Raw genomic sequence first — 17,030 nt, forward strand, 5'->3', positions numbered from 1 at the left:
GTTCCTAGAGCTGGCCAGGTGGACCTGTCCTACTTTGGATCATGGTGTGGCTCTCCATTTTGTCTCTCAGTAGATTTTTTTTTCTGTATCTTTTGTACCTAACTTTTATTTATTTATATTATTTTTTAATAGTTTCATCATTTTATTTTATTCATTTATTTTTGGGTCACATCCCACGATGCACGGGGGACCATATGGGATGCTGGGGAATGAGCCTGGGTTGGCCGCATGTAAGGTAGATACCTACCCAGTGTACTATCACTTCAGCCCCTGTACCTAACTTTTAGAACTCATGGCTGCTTCTGTCTCTCCCCCTAGTGCACCTTGCCTCTCCCAGTGTGAGAAACAGGCAGAAACTGAGACCGGACTTGGAGGGCTCCCCTGGTCTCATCAGTTTGCTTTTAGAGAAAGTGACATTTCTGCTCAGTGGTGATGTGTTACTTGGTGCTTTCTGCAGGTTGAAACACAAAAGAGCAGTAACAGGAAAGGTGGGAAAACTAATCTAGAATGTTCCGACCTGGGTTTCCTGTTTGCTTTCTAGCTTTTGAGCTGACTTAGGGAGGGGGCAGATAGATGTTCCTTTGATTTCCCTTGTACATTGTTACTTTAATTTCCCCTTTTGTTTCCCTTGTATACTACACTGTTACTTTAAGCGTTAATGTCAAACTGTATATATGCAGACCCACAGACCTGAATTCTTTCCCTCTTATTTGCTTTGCAGTGGAGAAAAGGGTAAGGAAGAGTGATTGTTCTTTTGAGTTTTGCTACCTATGACAATCCCTTAGATTCTGAGGAGGTTGATTTTCTTTGCAAATGTCATGAGTTCTAAGACCAAGTTTGGTTTTGTTTTTTGGACTATTAACCATGCGGGGCCGCTGCCGCCCCCCCCCCGCCACCTGCTCTGTGCCCAGGAGTCACTCCTGCAGGTTGGGGGGGATCTTATGATCATACTTGGGGTAGTGCTGTACTATCTCTCTATCCCGTTTGATACTTTTTAACCTTGGTGTCTATAGCTAATGTGGGATCGCTGTTGGGAAAGCAATACAGCTCTGTACAATGCCACAGCAGTATTGAGTGGTACTCTGGGTTCTAGTTCTCTCTCTCTCTCATGAGGAAACAAGCATACAACCTGTTTTATTCAGCTTGATATAGGAGCCATTTGCAGAAGAGATGGTTGGTTTGGACATGTGACTGAGGCTCAGCTGAAGAGCCAGGCGTGTGGCCTTACCCACATAGTCCTCATTTTTAAAGGATGTTGTGGAGGTCATGGCCTGAGTCCAGGAGTCTGAAGGATTTACCAGTCCTTCTAGACTATAGAAAATGTTGCTCCTGGAAAAGAGCAAAAATTGCCAAATGCTTTTAAAAGAAGTAATTTTCTTCCTACTGCTAGTTTTGTAAAATATTTACGTGTATGTGTGTGTGTGTGTGTATGTACATGGGTCTGGTGTGGTGGTGGGGTGGGTGTTGTAGAGAGAATTTAGCAGCATAACACCGTTTCTGGTGTGGTACCAGGGATTAAACCCAGGGCCCTACACAATGGAAGGCAATCCTCATTCCCAGCCCCACAAAGCACCATATTCAACTTATGTCTCTGTTTTTTAAGATAAATTATTAGCAGGGCCCTGTTTTTTTTAATTTTTAATTTTTTTTCAAATTATGAAGCATTTTTATTGAGTGTGAGCAAAGGTCATTACGATTAGAACTCTTAAAAGGGGAAATTTAAACAGAGTCATGTGTGTCTTGAATTGGAGGAACTCCCAGTATTCCTGAAAAACTAAGTGATGTTAACAGTCTTCTTGCTTCTTTTACTCTGGTGACTTCAGTCTGCCAAGTGTCTGAGTACCAGACCCTGACGGCTGATCTAGAAAATGCAAACCTCTTAGGCAGGTTATCTTTCTAGGCAGGGCATATTCTGGATAGGAAGAAAGGCCTACTACCCATGGTGTCTTAGCGGTTTACTGACTTTCACCCTTTCCTTTATTCCTGGCACTATGTTTGCTAGGCGGTGTACTTATTCAACCCTCAGACCACACTGTATTAGATCTTGTCCTGAAGTGTGAATAAGAGGAAAGAAAAGTGACATGTTAAGTCACTAGGCAGCAGAGGGGGAGACATTGTGATTCAAACCCAAGCAATCTGACGCCACTGTCTGTGCTATTCAATTGTTGTTTTTGTGAAATGACCAGCACAATTCCTTGGGCATTTAGTAATGGAAGATAAAACTAAAGATGAAAACAAGAAGGAATCCAGACTGTAAATGCAGTGAGTAGTTTCATAAGTTAACTAAAGTAAAAGGGGAACAGGCTTTTTTTTTTTTTTTAAAAAAGTGGCCAATTATATATTTTAAAAGAATTTATAAAATTATAAATTTTATAATGACATAAATTGGAAACAATGATCTAAAACCAAAAATTTTTATCATTGCTCAAAGATGTTGCTAGAGAAGCAACTTCATTTAATATAACAGATAAGGACTTCGTGACGGATCCCTTCCACATACGCTTTATATATCACAGTCTCTCCTACAGCCCCCTGATTGATGCCCAGCACTCTTGTCTCTCACATACCTCATTTCTTTTTTTATTATTGATTGGTAATTAATAAACACATTGCTTAGCTTGGCCCCTGCATTCATACTTTCTGGGATAGCAGCTGTCAGTCGTGAAAATTGTTTACATCTCAAGCAAAAATAGAAAAACATTAACATAAGAAGCAGTAACCACCCATGTCTGTGCAGCATTATTTACAAAAGTTAAAATATGAAAGTGTAAGTTCTTTTTCTTTTTTTACCCTAACTGTAACCCTAACCCTAACCCTAAGCCTCCTTTAAATGTGCTACTGTCAGCGCGAAAGGGGGTTTTCCTGAGCTGGTGGGTTCTTGAGAATTATATGAAAGATTTGCAGACAAAACTCATAAGATTGAAAGCTTATTGTACAGAAAAGTTGAGGGGCTCAGGTCTCTCACCAGATGTCCAAGCCTATCCTTAGCCCATGAATGAGGACCAGGTCCTGTCCCTGATCCTGCCTGGTCCTTGAACGATTTCCCTTTCCTGTCCCATGCTGTCTACTTGCCTTCCGTGAACAATATCACTGGTCTGTCCCATGCTATCCTGTCCCGTGAATGACTTCCCTGTCCCGTCCCACACAGTGTATTGCCTGTGATCATAGTCACTGGTCCTGTCTGTCCCAGGCTGCCCTCTATCCCGTGTACGCCTTCCCAGTCTTGGGCTCAGCCCCGTGTGTGGGCAAGATCCCTGTGTTCCATACTGTTGCTGGGTCTCCCACCTATACCCCAACAGTTCATGTTGTCTAGCCTCAGTTTCCTACTCTGCCATCATGGACCCCTGTGCTGGTGAGAGCTCATTCTCGGCACTTTGTCCTCTCCTGGGCATCCAAGACAGGGCAGAGCCCCTGTCTGGCCCTGAGATGCCCGCCTGTGCTATCTCGCCTAGGCTTATGGAGATCTGCCTGACTTGGGGGTCCCATGGAGATAGGGTTGGATCTAGGGAATGTCTGTTTCAAAAGGGGAGAAGAAAGAGGGTATGACCACCAATAGACATTAGCGAGCATAGTCTACTTTCTTTAACCAGAGACCACCCTCCTTCAATTCTTTGAAGGCATCATAGTGTGATTTACTTCTCATTTACTCGCTCAGTCATGTGCTCATTTGCTTGTTGAGTAACTGAGATTCTCAGTTTGGCTAGATTTAAAGCTGGCTTAGAATAATGGGAGCAGGGGCTGGAGAGATAGCACAGCGGGGAGGGCATTTGCCTTGCACGCAAGCTGACCCGAGTTCGATTCCCAGCATCCCATATAGTCACCTGCACACCGCCAGGAGTAATTCCTGAGTGCATAAGCCAGGAGTAACCCCTGTACATCTCTGGATGTGACCCAAAAAGAAAAAATAAATTAGAATAATGGGAGCAGGAGATTAGTGAGGCAACTATAGCTCTTGTGTGATGCTCTAGACTTAGTCCCTGGCACCTTGATAGTTTTGTGTGTGTGTGTGTGTGTGTGTGTGCAAAAAATATGTTTAAGAATAAATATAGGGGCCAGAGCGATAGTACAGCAAGTATGGGGTTTGCCTTGCACGCAGCTGGCCTGAGTTCAATCCCCAGCATCCCATATGGTCCCCCCAAGCACCGCCAGGCGTAATTCCTGAGTGCAGAGCAGGAGAAACCACTGAGCATTGCTGGGTGTGACCTAAAAGGCCCCCCCCCAAAAAAAACCATTGTTACATATATAAAGTTATTGGATATATTTTTATTTATTTATTTATTTATTTGCTTTTTGAGTCACACCCAGCGATGCTCAGGGGTTACTCCTGGCTTTGCACTCAGGAATTACTCCTGGCGGTGCTTGGGAGACCATATGGGATGCCGGGGATCGAACCCGGGTCGGCCGCGTGCAAGGCAAACGCCCTACCCGCTGTGCTATCGCTCCGGTCCCCTGGATATATTTTTAGATAAAATTCAATATATGTTAAATATAGGTGAAGTATAGATTGGGTTGAAATTGGGAAGGCTGTTATCAAGGTGACTGGTAGAGGGGTGATGATAATCTAGGCAGGAGGTGACTAGGGCTCGGTAGAAAAGTGTCGAGGAAAGGCACGCTCCTAAGAGTGTTGAACAAGTCAGAGAATCTCCTGACATTCCGTGTGTACATAGAGGGTTGGCAAAGAGTCAAGAAGAGTTGCGCTTTGGAGAGCCTTCTCTCTCACAGAGAGGGAGAGACTACAGGTCTGGCTGACCTAGCAGCTCCTTAGTAAGGAAGGGCGTCAGCGGTGCCAACGCTGCAGTGCGCGGCAGAGACCCAAAGCAGGCACCCCCAGGAGGGTGTCTTCTGCTCTCCAGATTTTTAACTCTTTCTGAAACAGGAGATGGGTTTCTTTTAGGTAGATGCATATTTCCTAGAGTGTATCTGAGCCAAGTTAATTCATTTACTGTCCCAAGGATTTTAATTTGCTGTTGAGTTGAGCCAGACAACTCCTGGGGAAATCATAGGCTTACGGGATTGTAGTACTTGGTGTTGCCACACTGGTACTTGTGAAGGCAGGCCTCCTGCACTCAGACTTCGCCGGCACCAGAGCTGCAGGCCCTCACCTTACTCTAATAATAGTTGACCTAAGACAAGAAAAACAATGACAGATTTATTGTTTGGAAATAATGAATTAATTGTTAAAAGTAAGTATACCTGTAAGCTTAGGCAACTGTCTCTACACATCCTAATGTACACATTCTCATGTAAAGTGATCATCTTTGTATAACTCTCAAGTTATACAAAGTATTGCCAGCACCCCAGTATTGCCAGCACCCCAGAGTAATCCCAGCACTCCAGAGTCCCTTCTCTCCAAAGACAACAACTGTTCTGATGATAACATCATAGGTCTGTTTAGCTTATTGTGTTTTTAAATTTTTTTTTTTGCGTGATTTTTCGGGTCATACCTGCATGGCAGAGCCTGGCAAGCTACCCGTGGCATATTCGATATGCCAAAAACAGTAACAACAAGTCTCACAATGGAGACATTGCTGGTGCCTGCTTGAGCAAATTGATGAATAGCGGGATGACAGTGCTACAGTGCCACCCTGCAGAGCTCAGGATCTATTCCTGGTTCTGTGTTTAGGAAGGATGTCTGTGGGACCATACGTGTTACTGGAGATTTAAACTAGCTTATTTTTAAAGAGTGCTGTGAAAATGAGAAAGGGAAGGGGCTGGGGCAATAGCACAGCGGGTAGGGCGTTTGCCTTGCATGCGGCCGAACCGGGTTCGATTCCCAGCAACCCATATGGTCCCCTGAGCACGGCCAGGGGTGGTTCCTGAGTGCAGAGCTAGGAGTAACACCTGTGCATCGCCAGGTGTGACCCAAAAAGAAAAAAAAAATGAGAAAGGGAAGATGTGCTTTGGTTTCCTTTATTTTATTTTCTAATTTATTATAGTTAGGGTAATATATTTACAGGGGTGTGGAGGCTTCTTTTAACTTAACACTTATGAGTTTCATTTGTGTTGTTCCTTGTAGCTAGATTCATTCTTGCTTTCTTGTAAATTCTCTTGTGAATAAACTGATGTACCTTTGGGCTCTTTGGACTTTCTGGGATATTATGAGTAATGGTGCTGTGAAACTTTGTGTGCAATTTTGGGGTATAGATTTACAGATTTTCACTGCTCTCTGATCAAGGAGTAGAATTGCAGGAATAGCATGGCAGATAGGGTGTTTGCCTTGCACGTGGCCGACTCGGGTTTGGTTCCTCCGTCCCCCTTGGAGAGCCGGGCAAGCTACCAAGAGTATCCTGCCCTCACGGCAGAGCCTGGCAATGTACCCGTGGCGTATTCTGTATGCCCAAAACAGTAACAACAAGTCTCACAATGGAGACGTTACTGGTGCCCGCTCGAACAAATCGATGAACATCATGACAACAGTGCTACAGTGCTACGTGAAGTATGTATACATACAGCTACCAGGTGGTCTTCCAAAATGCTTCTACTCGACTTTGCCCCCTGCAGGGGTATATTTTGTGCATGTCTCAGATGCTCTACATCTTCTTCACTCGTTACTGTCTACTCTTTTTTTAAAATTATTTTGTGAAGGCAGATAATTTTTATTGAAACTCATTTAGAAAAGATGTGAGAGCTGAGTGAGGAAGGGAGAAGTGGGTTCAAGAGAGAACACAGGCTTATCCAAAGTGAACAATTAGGTAAGCAGAGAAACACAGAGAAGCAAATGAGATGAATGTTCAAGGGAGAACATGGCTTGGTGAACAAGCTTGTTACTGTCTTTTAGAGACTGCTTTTGTTTTTCTGGGCCACAGCCAGTGGTGCTCAGAAACTACTCTGGCATGTGCTTGGAGCGCAGCTGTAATCCTCACCTCTGGGTTCTTAATGATTTCTTTATTATCACATCTGCCTCCCTGTTCTTCAGGGGCTCTGGTGACTTGTATAATACTCCTCTTGTACTCATCCAGATGTTCTCTGGTGTGCTGTTCATTTCTTTTCATACTATATGCGGCTGCTTATGTAGTCACATGCTTCAGGAGCTGTGGTGTGGGCACTTCAGCAGGGCGAAGGTAGGGTGTGGAGGGGCTGGGACCCACCCAGTAGCGAGGGCCTTGGCCTCCCAGTCTAGAACAGGTCCAGTGATGTCAGCAGGAGGCAGGCCTCACCTGGGACTGAGTGGCAAGCAGGCTAGGCTTATAAGCTTTAAGAAATGCTTTTAGTTGTAGTTTAAGTGACAGGTTACAATAATGTTAGTGTTGTGACTTTTTTAAAATACAAATTTACTGTATGTTCACCATCACTAACCTGCCCAAGATCTGTTGACTTCTTCCCTATCCTGGGTCTGGTTTTGGGGCCACACCTGTTGGTACTCAGCAGCTTTTAGCTGTGTTCTTCCTTTGGCGCTCTGGAGACCCTGTGGTGTTGGGATCAAACCTGGACCTCTTGTATGCAAAGCATGTGTTCCAGCCTGCTGACCTATCCACCGGCCTCTGTAAGGGTTTTTAAGAATTAAAAAAATTTTTTTAAATTGCAGTATTAACAGTTATTATAGCTTACAGTACTATTAAAGTCGTTGTATAGTTGCAGTGCTACTATACCAGACCCGTCTTCAGTATTCCAAGATCTCTAATTTGCCTGTTGAAATATTACATCTTCTGTTTTACTGATTTGTGGAAATTATTTTACATCCTCTCTGTTTTTTGGGGGGGGCACACCCAACTGTGCTCAGACCACTCTTGGTGGGGCTCCGGGTACCGTATGTGGTGTTGGGGATCAAACCCTGGTCAGCTGTGTTATTTGCTGTGCTATCTCTCCAGCCTCAGCATTTTATATTCTGATATCAGTTCTTTATTCTCACTTTTGGAAATGATCTTTTGCCATTTTGTGGCTTGTTTCTTTATTCCTCTCATCATGCCATCTGTTGATCATTCTGATTTATCAGTTTTCCTTCATGCTTAATGCATTAGGAAAGCCTTCCCTATTCTGTGGTCATGAAGATCTTTTAGTTATCTTCTAGTTGCTTTATTGTTTTTACCTTTCTGGGTCTACGTTCCCTTGGGATTTGGTTTGTGTGAGTGTGGTTCCCCTGGTTTAAGACTAATCTCCCCCCTTTGCTCCCAAAGGTATGAGCTGTGAATCCCAAGCACCAGGTCAGCAGCTGTCACGTGTATATCTGAGTCCTGGGAGTTTTTCATAAATTAGCGCAGTGCTTGGAGAGCCTTTGGGAATTAACATCTCTCCCTGCCACACCATGGTATGAGGTTTTTGTTGTTTTATGTTCTTTGTTCTTTGATTGATTGAGAGTGTAGTCTGTCACTACGTCCTCACTTGCCATTAGTTCCTAATCCTATTGCTGTCTGGATTCTGTTTCACTGCCTGCTTCAAACAGTTGACAGAGGTTCCAGTGGCTTTCTTGTTTAAATCAGGGACAGTTCATCAAAGTTCTCCAACCATTTGTAGGTCACCCCAACACACACACACATACACACAAACCACACACACATATACATGTATGTTTATGTGTATATGTAATTTTCTTTTATGTCTCTACATCTTTGTATGACCATGGCAAACTATCAGCTTTCCTTACTTCTGTAATCTTGCATAGTTTCATTTCAAAATCCAGTTGGAAAAACCCCACTCTATTTGTTTGGGACAGAGCCCTTAGGCCTTAAGAGCAAGAATCTCCAGTTTCAAAGGAGGTCTGACCACTTCTGTTGTTTTGCTTTGGTCTGTTTTCTTTTGGTATTCAGGTCCAAATACAAATAATAGCAGCTGTAACTTAGATAACTCAGTAGAGTCTTTGTGGCAGCTTTATGATTTTATTTGTTCCTCATGACATACAGTGTTATGTATGTTAATACTTCAGTTATAGAACTGATGAACGTGGTTTTTCTTCAGGAGAGACACCTGATGTGATGATGCCACAGATTAGATTGGAAATTGGTTTTTTTTTTTTTTTTTTTTTGCTTTTTGGGTCACACCCAGCAATGCACAGGGGTCACTCCTGGCTCATGCACTCAGGAATCACCCGTGGCGGTGCTCAGGGGACCATATGGGATGCTGGGATTTGAACCCGGGTCGGCCGCGTGCAAGGCAAACGCCCTACCCGCTGTGCTATCACTCCAGCCCTGGAAATTCTTTTTCACATGGCATTTGGTGAGCGCATCCATCCATCCTGTGATCCTTGTGGATACTTTTTATCTTCCTACTTTATGTTGGAATGCTTCCTTCTGGAGCTTAAGGGAGAGGCCTGTGGGGCTAGTGATAGGGGTAGAGTAGATCCTTTGGGAGATTGTCAGCAACTTGCCCAGAGGCTTTCAAGTCTGACCTGGGGGTTCGATCTCCATGTGGTCCCCTGAGCACTGCTGGGAGTAATTCCTCAGTTCAGCGCCAGGAGTAACCCCTGAGCATCTCCGGGTGTGACCCCCCCAAAAAAAGAAAAACAAAACAAAACCTGACCTGGGGGCTGGAGCGATAGTATAGCGGGTAGGATGTTTGCCTTGCAGCGTTGCATGCGGCCTGGGTTCAATTCCCAGCATCCCATATGGTCCCCTAAGCACCGCCAGAAATGATTCCTGAGCACAGAGCCAGAAGTAATCCCTGAGTATTGCTGGGTGTGGCCCAAAACCTTTAATCAATGAATCAATAAAGCCTGACCTGTAAGTAAGCCCACAGGCTTCAGTGTCCAGTGTCCTCTCCCATTGGGAGTTGGTGACCTGGACATGAGGGCCAGGGCTTTCTAGGCTAAGGAGACTTGCTACCAGGAAACACTGTGGGTGACCTGACAGATCCTTGGTTTTCAGGGGCTCATTTTGATGTTGGAAGAGTTAGTCATTTATTTTAATCAAATATCTGACCTGAATTCAATACACTACTCTTGATTTCTTTGTAATTTTTGCCAGTAAGTTACTTTAACATGAGATTTTGCTTTGATTTTTAGTATGTCCCGACAAAGTTCCTTTCTATTTTATTTTTTGGGTCTTTCAAGTTGTGCTCAGGAGTCCCCGCTGGTTCAGTCTGAAAGGGCTGAGCCTGCAGTGCTGAGAATTCCCAGGCCCACATCCGGGTGCGTCTCAAGGCTGTACCTGATGATTCTCAGACTGTGTGATGCAAGGCGTGCACCTTGACCTCTGTACTATCTTTTTTGGCCCCAAAACTTTTCTTTTGTTTGTTTTGTTTTTGGGCCACACCAGGTGATGCACAAAGGTTACTTTTGGCTCCGCACTCAGGGTTTACTCCTGGTGGTGCTGGGGAAGCCTATAGGGTGCTGGGGATTGAACCCGGGTGATGCAAGGCAAGAGCCCTGCCCACTGTGGTCCCCAAACTTTTAAAACAGCAAATTCTTTTTTTTGGGGGGGGCAGCTCTTGAGGAGTGCTTGTAGTGGGGAACCAGGCCACTCTGGTGACCCTTGGCCTACTGGCCAGCTGGTTGAATGCTAGGGCCTAAGAATGTGATGCCTCTTAGGGACCCTGGGTCCACGAGGGCCACACCTGGTGGAGCCCAGAGATTTCTAGGGTTATTTGCACCTGTGCTTGGGGCACCATCCTGCACGAATAAAGCATATCCCTGGCCCTGTGCTGTCTCCCTGGCCCATGTAGTAAGTCAGTCCTTTTTACAAATGGTGTACCGAGTGAGTTTATGAAGCAGACCAAAGCATTCTCATATTTAATAAGTCCCTTAAAAATTTGAATTCAGGGGCTGGAGTGACAGCACAGTGGGGAGGGCGTTTGCCTTGCACCCAGCCAACCTGGGTTTTATTCCCAGCATCCCATATGGTCCCCTGAGCACCGCCAGGAGTAATTCCTGACTGTATGAGCCAGGAGTAACCCCTGTGCATCGCCGGGTGTGACCCAAAAAGCCAAAAACAAGACAAAACAAAAAAATGAATTTATAGCATTTATTTAGAAAGTTCTTCAGTGAGAACAGTGAGCCTCTGTTAAGGCAAGCACTGGAAACAGGGTAAATGAAACAGCACTGGGCTGGGTGATGGCTATGTCTGGGACCCAAGTTCCATCCTGGGCACTGCGTGGTCCCTGGAACACACCCAGGTGTAGCCCCCAAACGAAACCAAAAGCCAAACTGCAGCCTTTATTCTTTGGTTCTAGTGATTTCTGTATTTGAAAAGATGCTCTCTCTCTCTCTCTCCCTTTCTCTCTCTCTCTCTCTCCCTCCCTCCCCCTACCCTCCTTCCCCCCCTCTCTCTCTTTATCTCTCTCTCCCCCTCCTTCGCTTGCTCTCTTTCTTTTTTTTTTTTTCTGAAACAGCTCAACTGTAAGGGTGTTTTCCAGTTGAGTTCAAAAAGGTGTCAGTTTGAAAAAGGAATAGTGAGCTCTTTTTTGTTATAAAATTCAGACACAGCCTCCAGCTCTCAACTGCTCAAGCACTCTGTGTGTTAGAGCTCAGCCGGCGCAGTTGCCATTGTGCTGTGCCTGGCACTGCTTGAATATGGTGCCCGTGTGCCTTGGGGTGGATGTGCATCCACGAGTTGATGTCGATAGGTTTGTGCAAGCCTGATTCGACCTCTGTAACTAGTGTCAGTGCCAAGAAGTACGGGTTACCCACTGAGAGTCTAGTGCCCAGTTTCCTCGCAGCCACCAGGCAGGTCTGGTGTTGTAGTTTGGTACATAATGCGTTTGAGTGTGACTGTGTTTTACGATGCAGTTTTCATAGTGAGCTGTTACTTTGGGGACAGTAGAGAGGATTGTGGAGAGGGAAGCAAGGGATGAATAGTGATGAGAGGCGGGACTTTCATAGACTTTCCCTGGACTCTGGGTAGTAGGCTGATGGCAGTGACGACTCCACAGTGCTCAGGGTATATTGTTTCTGCAAATGGGTGTGTGAAGGGAGTATTGAAGCAAACTCATCACTGCAACTGCTGTCTGCCACTGCAGTGAGAAGAGGAAGTGAGTTTGGGGTCTCCTGGGGAAGAGGGGCTGTGGCTGTTCTCTCTTCAGGGAGCTTATGCTCAGAGTTTGGTTCTCTGTGGGCCTGTGGTGGGAGGTGCTGTCGAATTCTGAGTCTGGGCGCAACTTGACTGCTAGTTCCATTGGCCGAAAATGGCTGTTTGTCTCCTGAAGCATCGTCAGAAACCCTAAGAATCTTCTTAGCAGTCTAAAATGACTCTGGATCAAAATTAGACTAATTGAGGCATGGAGGTCAGTATTCTTGATGGCTAGGAGCCTAATCCTTCCCTGATCTCTCCATTCTGTCTGTCTCAGGGTCAGAACCTTCCTGTTCCTTTGCTTTTGGAATGCTTCCAAAATGAATTTTTAAATTAGCTACCCCCATTTCTAATATAAATAATTGAAAATCAGTTGCACAGCAGCCTATAGTTAATAGAGTATAAGGACATTTGGATTTCCAGTCAGCCAGAAAAATCCCTTTATGTTTTCTGGCTTGTACATGTGTATCTGAAGAATGTTAAAGTTGTTTTTGAGGAAGTACTGTTACTGTTAAGTGTGACCTGGAAGGAACTGAGAAACAGTGAAAATGAGGACACACTTTATTAATTTTTTTCCCCTTTCAAATTCTTTTGTTAGGCATCTGAAGAAGCCTCCCTCAGGGCACTGGAAAGTCTGATGACAGAATTTTTCCATGATTGTACAACGAATGAAAGAAAACGTGAGATAGGTAAGTGAGGCATTGTGTTCTCATTTATCACCAACAGGCCCCGCCTGGGAGGACGGACTGGGAAGTTTGGCTCGTGCAGCCTGTGTATCTTCCCCTTGAATTCTTGCCCATTTTTGCCCAGGTACTGTTGGTTGGTGGTCGGTGAGGTCTGAAAATCTAGAAGGGCTCCAGCCCACAGTCCATGCAGCCCACTCTGGTCTGCGGTGATGAATTTTCTTTTGACCAAGGTGGAAGTTCTTTCCCCTGCTTCCTTCTCAGTTCTGAAGTTGATAAAAGTTGATAAGAAGTCTGTGGCTGTCAACTTCAAACCAAAAACAAAACGAAACAAAGCTCTGGTAATGTTCAACTGAACCTGGCCTTTGGTGCGTAATCTGAGCTCATGGAGAACCCAGAGATTCTTCTGGCTGCTGTTTCCTTTGTGTCTTGCTTTTCTCCGAGCTCTGTTGTCTTTCCCTTTCTCTGAATTCTGACAGATAAAAGCTACAACAGCCCAGAGGTGGATTTGTAAGCACAGTAGGTCTCCTGGGATCCTCAGCACCTTCTAGAACTGTCTCTTGGATTTTATATGAATTTGCAGGAACATTTTTAAAACATACTTTAAATTAGAAAAGGCATTTGAATGTCAGAATTCTGCCTCTGGGGCATAGTGCTGGGGGCTCTAGATGAGTCACATTTTCCCTCTGAGTTGTCCTCACTCATTTCCTTGAGAATAAAACTTGAGCATAGAAACTGTTTCTCTGTATCTCACCTTTATAATGAAAATTGTTTTTCTCTAAACCTATAACTCTGCAACAACTTTGCCTTCATCACCTCAGAGGCCATTTTCTTTGCCTCCAGGATGCGGGAGTTCCATTTCTCTGTCATGTTGGCCAGTTACGTGTTACAGCTGATCTCTGCCATTGGTCCAAAGCTTGATTGCTACTTAAATTTCCTAGTGGCAGGTTTGGCTGAAGCCCCTCTTCCCTTGTATACTTGGAGTTCAAATTGATTCCTGGTAGATGCTAATAATTTCTTTGTTCTTAGATATTAAACGTGTGTTATTTTGGGGGCCTGCCCTACATGCTTTTCTGAGGGAGTATGCTCTTGAGAACAGAGCATCCATTAGTTAAGGGTAGCTTATAGATGCTGTGCCCATAGACAGGCAGGCTGCAGACTCGAGGGGCCCTCTGCTTTTCCCCTAGGTTCTTTCCTATTCCTCCATGGGTTTCAGTGCTCCTGCCCCCAGAGGATACCCCCTTCCCCACCCCCCTTGGTCAGGTGTATGAAGTCTGTACCTTATGTCATAAAATATCACAAGTGATTTTGTTGTTTCCAGGCTCAGTGTTTGGGGTATATACTACTGGTGGTGCCCTGGGGATCATTGAACCATATGCTCCAGAGGCCACTTACTAGAGTATAATTTTTTTAAGTGGGAGAAATATACCTAGCAGTACTCAGGGTTTAGTCCTAGCTCTGTGCGCAGGGAGCACTCCTGGTGGGATGCAGGGAATCATACGGGCTGCCAGGGAGTGCAGTACGGTTGGTTGTGTGCATTGCTATACGATCTCCTGGCCCAGGTGACCTTTTTTTTTTTTTTTAAACCAAAGGTGGAGAAGGATCTTTTCTCTCAGGGTATTGTATTTCAGCCTAATTTTCTTGGTTATTCTTTTTTTTTAAGCCTATAATTAACATACTTTTGTTTTGGCTCTTAGTTTTTCCTTTGCAAAGTAGATACTTGCTCACCTTAAGCATTCATGAATCAAAAGTAGAATCTTCCAAATGTGTTTGTTTTCGAATCTTATTTAAAATAACTTTCAATAACCAGATGTCTAAGGGGAGTCTGCTAGCGTGGTTCCCTGAAGTGGGTGGGTGTGTCTTACTTCCAGTCTTTGTTTTATCTAGTCTTGCTAACTTCATTTGAATGTGTGGGCTAGAATCACTTTTTTTTTTTCATCTTTTCTTCTGCAGTGTCTCTGGGTAAGCTGAAGATTTTCCTAGTTAGGTAGTTGAAAAGATGGCAGTAGAGATAGGGGTGGGGGATCTCATTATGGGGTTCTATCCACCCCCCTACCAAAGGTGCTATGAGTGCTCTGAATTTAGGGCTGTTGGCAGGGACCCCGAGAGAGAATGTGGCATTTTAATAGTGGAGAAAGCTGCAGCATGTAGGAGCTGTGCTTCGCTCGGGATCAGGCTAAATGAATTGGCAGCGAAGTCTACAGAGGAGTTCAGAGTTCCTCACTTCCAGTCAGAGCTATTCTCTCCAGTTTGATTGGCCTCACAGTAGTTTGTGCATAATCCTAAAACCAAGCCACCAGCTTCCCTTGGCCCAGTGGCAGGGTGCTGGTGGGCGGCGGTTGCAGGAGGCTGTGCGCAGCGGTGGGCAGCCTGCTGCGCTGCCTGCTTCTCCATGGGCTTGGTAGAGGCTCTCAGCCCCTGCCTGTGGATTTGGACTCTGGGTGTTGTTTTTCCTGAGGTGCCTCAGTCAGGTCAGGGTGTGTCCCTCCAGCAGGGCTGCAGCCTTGGGCCGAGGGAAGAGGGAGCAGATGGGTGGATGTGGCCGGGCTGCGTCGTCAGCCTCCGTGGCTGCCCTTCTTCTGACAGGTGTTCGGTGTGGAGACAGAAACAATACAGATGAAGTGAAGTAGTTGTATTGAATTCTTTTGCATTCTTCTTTTTCTTACCCCCTATTCCCTATTGATAAAGGCTAGTCTTAACCTATTCATTGGGCACTATTAAAAGGAGAAAGTGTGCTTTAAAAAGTTTGACTGCGGGGCTGGAGCAATAGCACAGCGGGTAGGGCGTTTGCTTTGCACACGGCCGACCCGGGTTCAAATCCCAGCATCCCATATGGTCCCCTGAGCACCGCCAGGGGTGATTCCTGAGTGCATGAGCCAGGAGTGACCCCTGTGCATTGCTGGGTGTGACCCAAAAAAGCAAAAAAAAAAAAAAAAATCCAAGGAGAAATAAAAAAAGTTTGACTGCTCAGCCTTGTACTAATTTCTTGTATTTTCATAGCCTTTTTTGTTGTTTTTTAATTTTTACAGAGGAGCTTCTTAACAACTTTGCCCAGCAAATAGGAGCCTGGAGATTCTGCCTGTACTTTCTCTCCAGCACCAGGAACGACTATGTAATGATGTACAGCTTGACAGTTTTTGAGGTGAGGTGTCAGTTAACGGTATACTGTTCTGAAAAGCGCTTTGTGGTCATATTGCCATGTTTTGGCACTAGCCTTTCCCTTTGTTGTACAGTGGGGTGGGAAGCAGGGCAAACTCAGCTCAGGGATCTCCTCTGTGCAGCCTTTATCAGGGTGTCTGGAAACCTGAGGCACTTTTTCATATTTGACCCCAGAAAGGTAAGATGGGGTTAGGCAGAAAAGTGTTTATGGTAACAGGTAATTTTCCCTTCCATGTTAAGAAGAAAAGATTATTAAAGGAGTTTGGGAGGAAGAATGATGCGCATAATACCATCATACCAATTACACCCCTCCCCCCAAAAAAAGTCATTTTCAACCTTTGTTATCTGTGCACACCTTAAAAAAAAAAACTAACATAGCCATATTGCTCATGCATTTATATTTTCTCCCGACTTCCTTTTATGTTACATTCTTTTAAGTGATTGTACTTTTATTCACCAAATTAGTCTTTTTACTTTTGAGCCTTCAGGTTGCTTCTGTCTTTTTTTTATAGCCATCAGCGGTAGTGTTGTAATACGAAGCTTTGCAAAATACAGGCTAGTGTTTCTGTTAAATTACTTAGCACATCTTCTTAGGAATGTAACAGAGGGTCTCAATATTCTTACTCATTGCCCAATGCTGTAAACCTTTGTTTAAAAGCAGGTTTGTCTGTTTGCTTGTTTGAGGTGACGAAAACCACTTAAAAGTTGCACATTTATTTTTCAGAATCTGATCAATAAAATGTGGCTTGGGGTCCCGTCTCAGGATAAGATGGAAATCCGGAGCTGCCTGCCCAAACTCCTCTTGGCTCACCACAAGACTTTCCCTTACTTTATTCGGAACAAGCTCTGCAAAGTTATTGTTGATATTGGCCGTCAAGATTGGCCCATGTTCTACCATGATTTTTTTACTAACATCTTACAGGTAAGGATATACCCAAGGAAAATTTATTTTATAAGTAGTTTGTTTGTAGAAGTGATTATTTTCTTTCTTGAAGAGGAGTGTTTTTTTAAGATTAATGTTTTAGAGCTGCATCAGTGAGATCATTCATTGTGGGATAGATTGTCTCATGCTCTTAACTTTTTATTCTTGAGTTACTGTGCTTTTGTGCAGTGGAAAAGGTGTGAGGGGGAGAACTTAGTTCCTTTGTTAATCTCTTGTGAAATTTTGTTAGCAAATATTTGAAAGCCTGGTAGGTATGGCTCCAGGTGTCAGGGCCTAATGATGAGCCTGGCCTTTAAACTTACAGGTTAC

General features: G+C 44.5%; 1 protein-coding gene across 3 annotated transcripts in view; it reads left to right on the top strand.

Moving 5' to 3' along the window:
* XPO6 (exportin 6) overlaps nucleotides 1-17,030 on the top strand; it is a 108,340-nt gene that overhangs the window by 21,298 nt on the left and 70,012 nt on the right. For 2 of the 3 annotated variants that reach the window (XM_055135173.1, XM_055135171.1), the window contains exons 2-4: nucleotides 12,535-12,625; nucleotides 15,649-15,761; nucleotides 16,503-16,700. In XM_055135173.1, the coding sequence (XP_054991148.1) occupies nucleotides 12,535-12,625; nucleotides 15,649-15,761; nucleotides 16,503-16,700 (402 nt within the window). Of the gene's footprint in view, nucleotides 1-8,114; nucleotides 8,246-12,534; nucleotides 12,626-15,648; nucleotides 15,762-16,502; nucleotides 16,701-17,030 lie in introns of all 3 variants that reach the window. The other variant, XM_055135172.1, reaches the window with a different exon arrangement.

Source organism: Sorex araneus, chromosome 4 (genome assembly GCF_027595985.1).
Source record: "Sorex araneus isolate mSorAra2 chromosome 4, mSorAra2.pri, whole genome shotgun sequence".
In the NCBI taxonomy this organism is placed as follows: domain Eukaryota; kingdom Metazoa; phylum Chordata; class Mammalia; order Eulipotyphla; family Soricidae; genus Sorex; species Sorex araneus.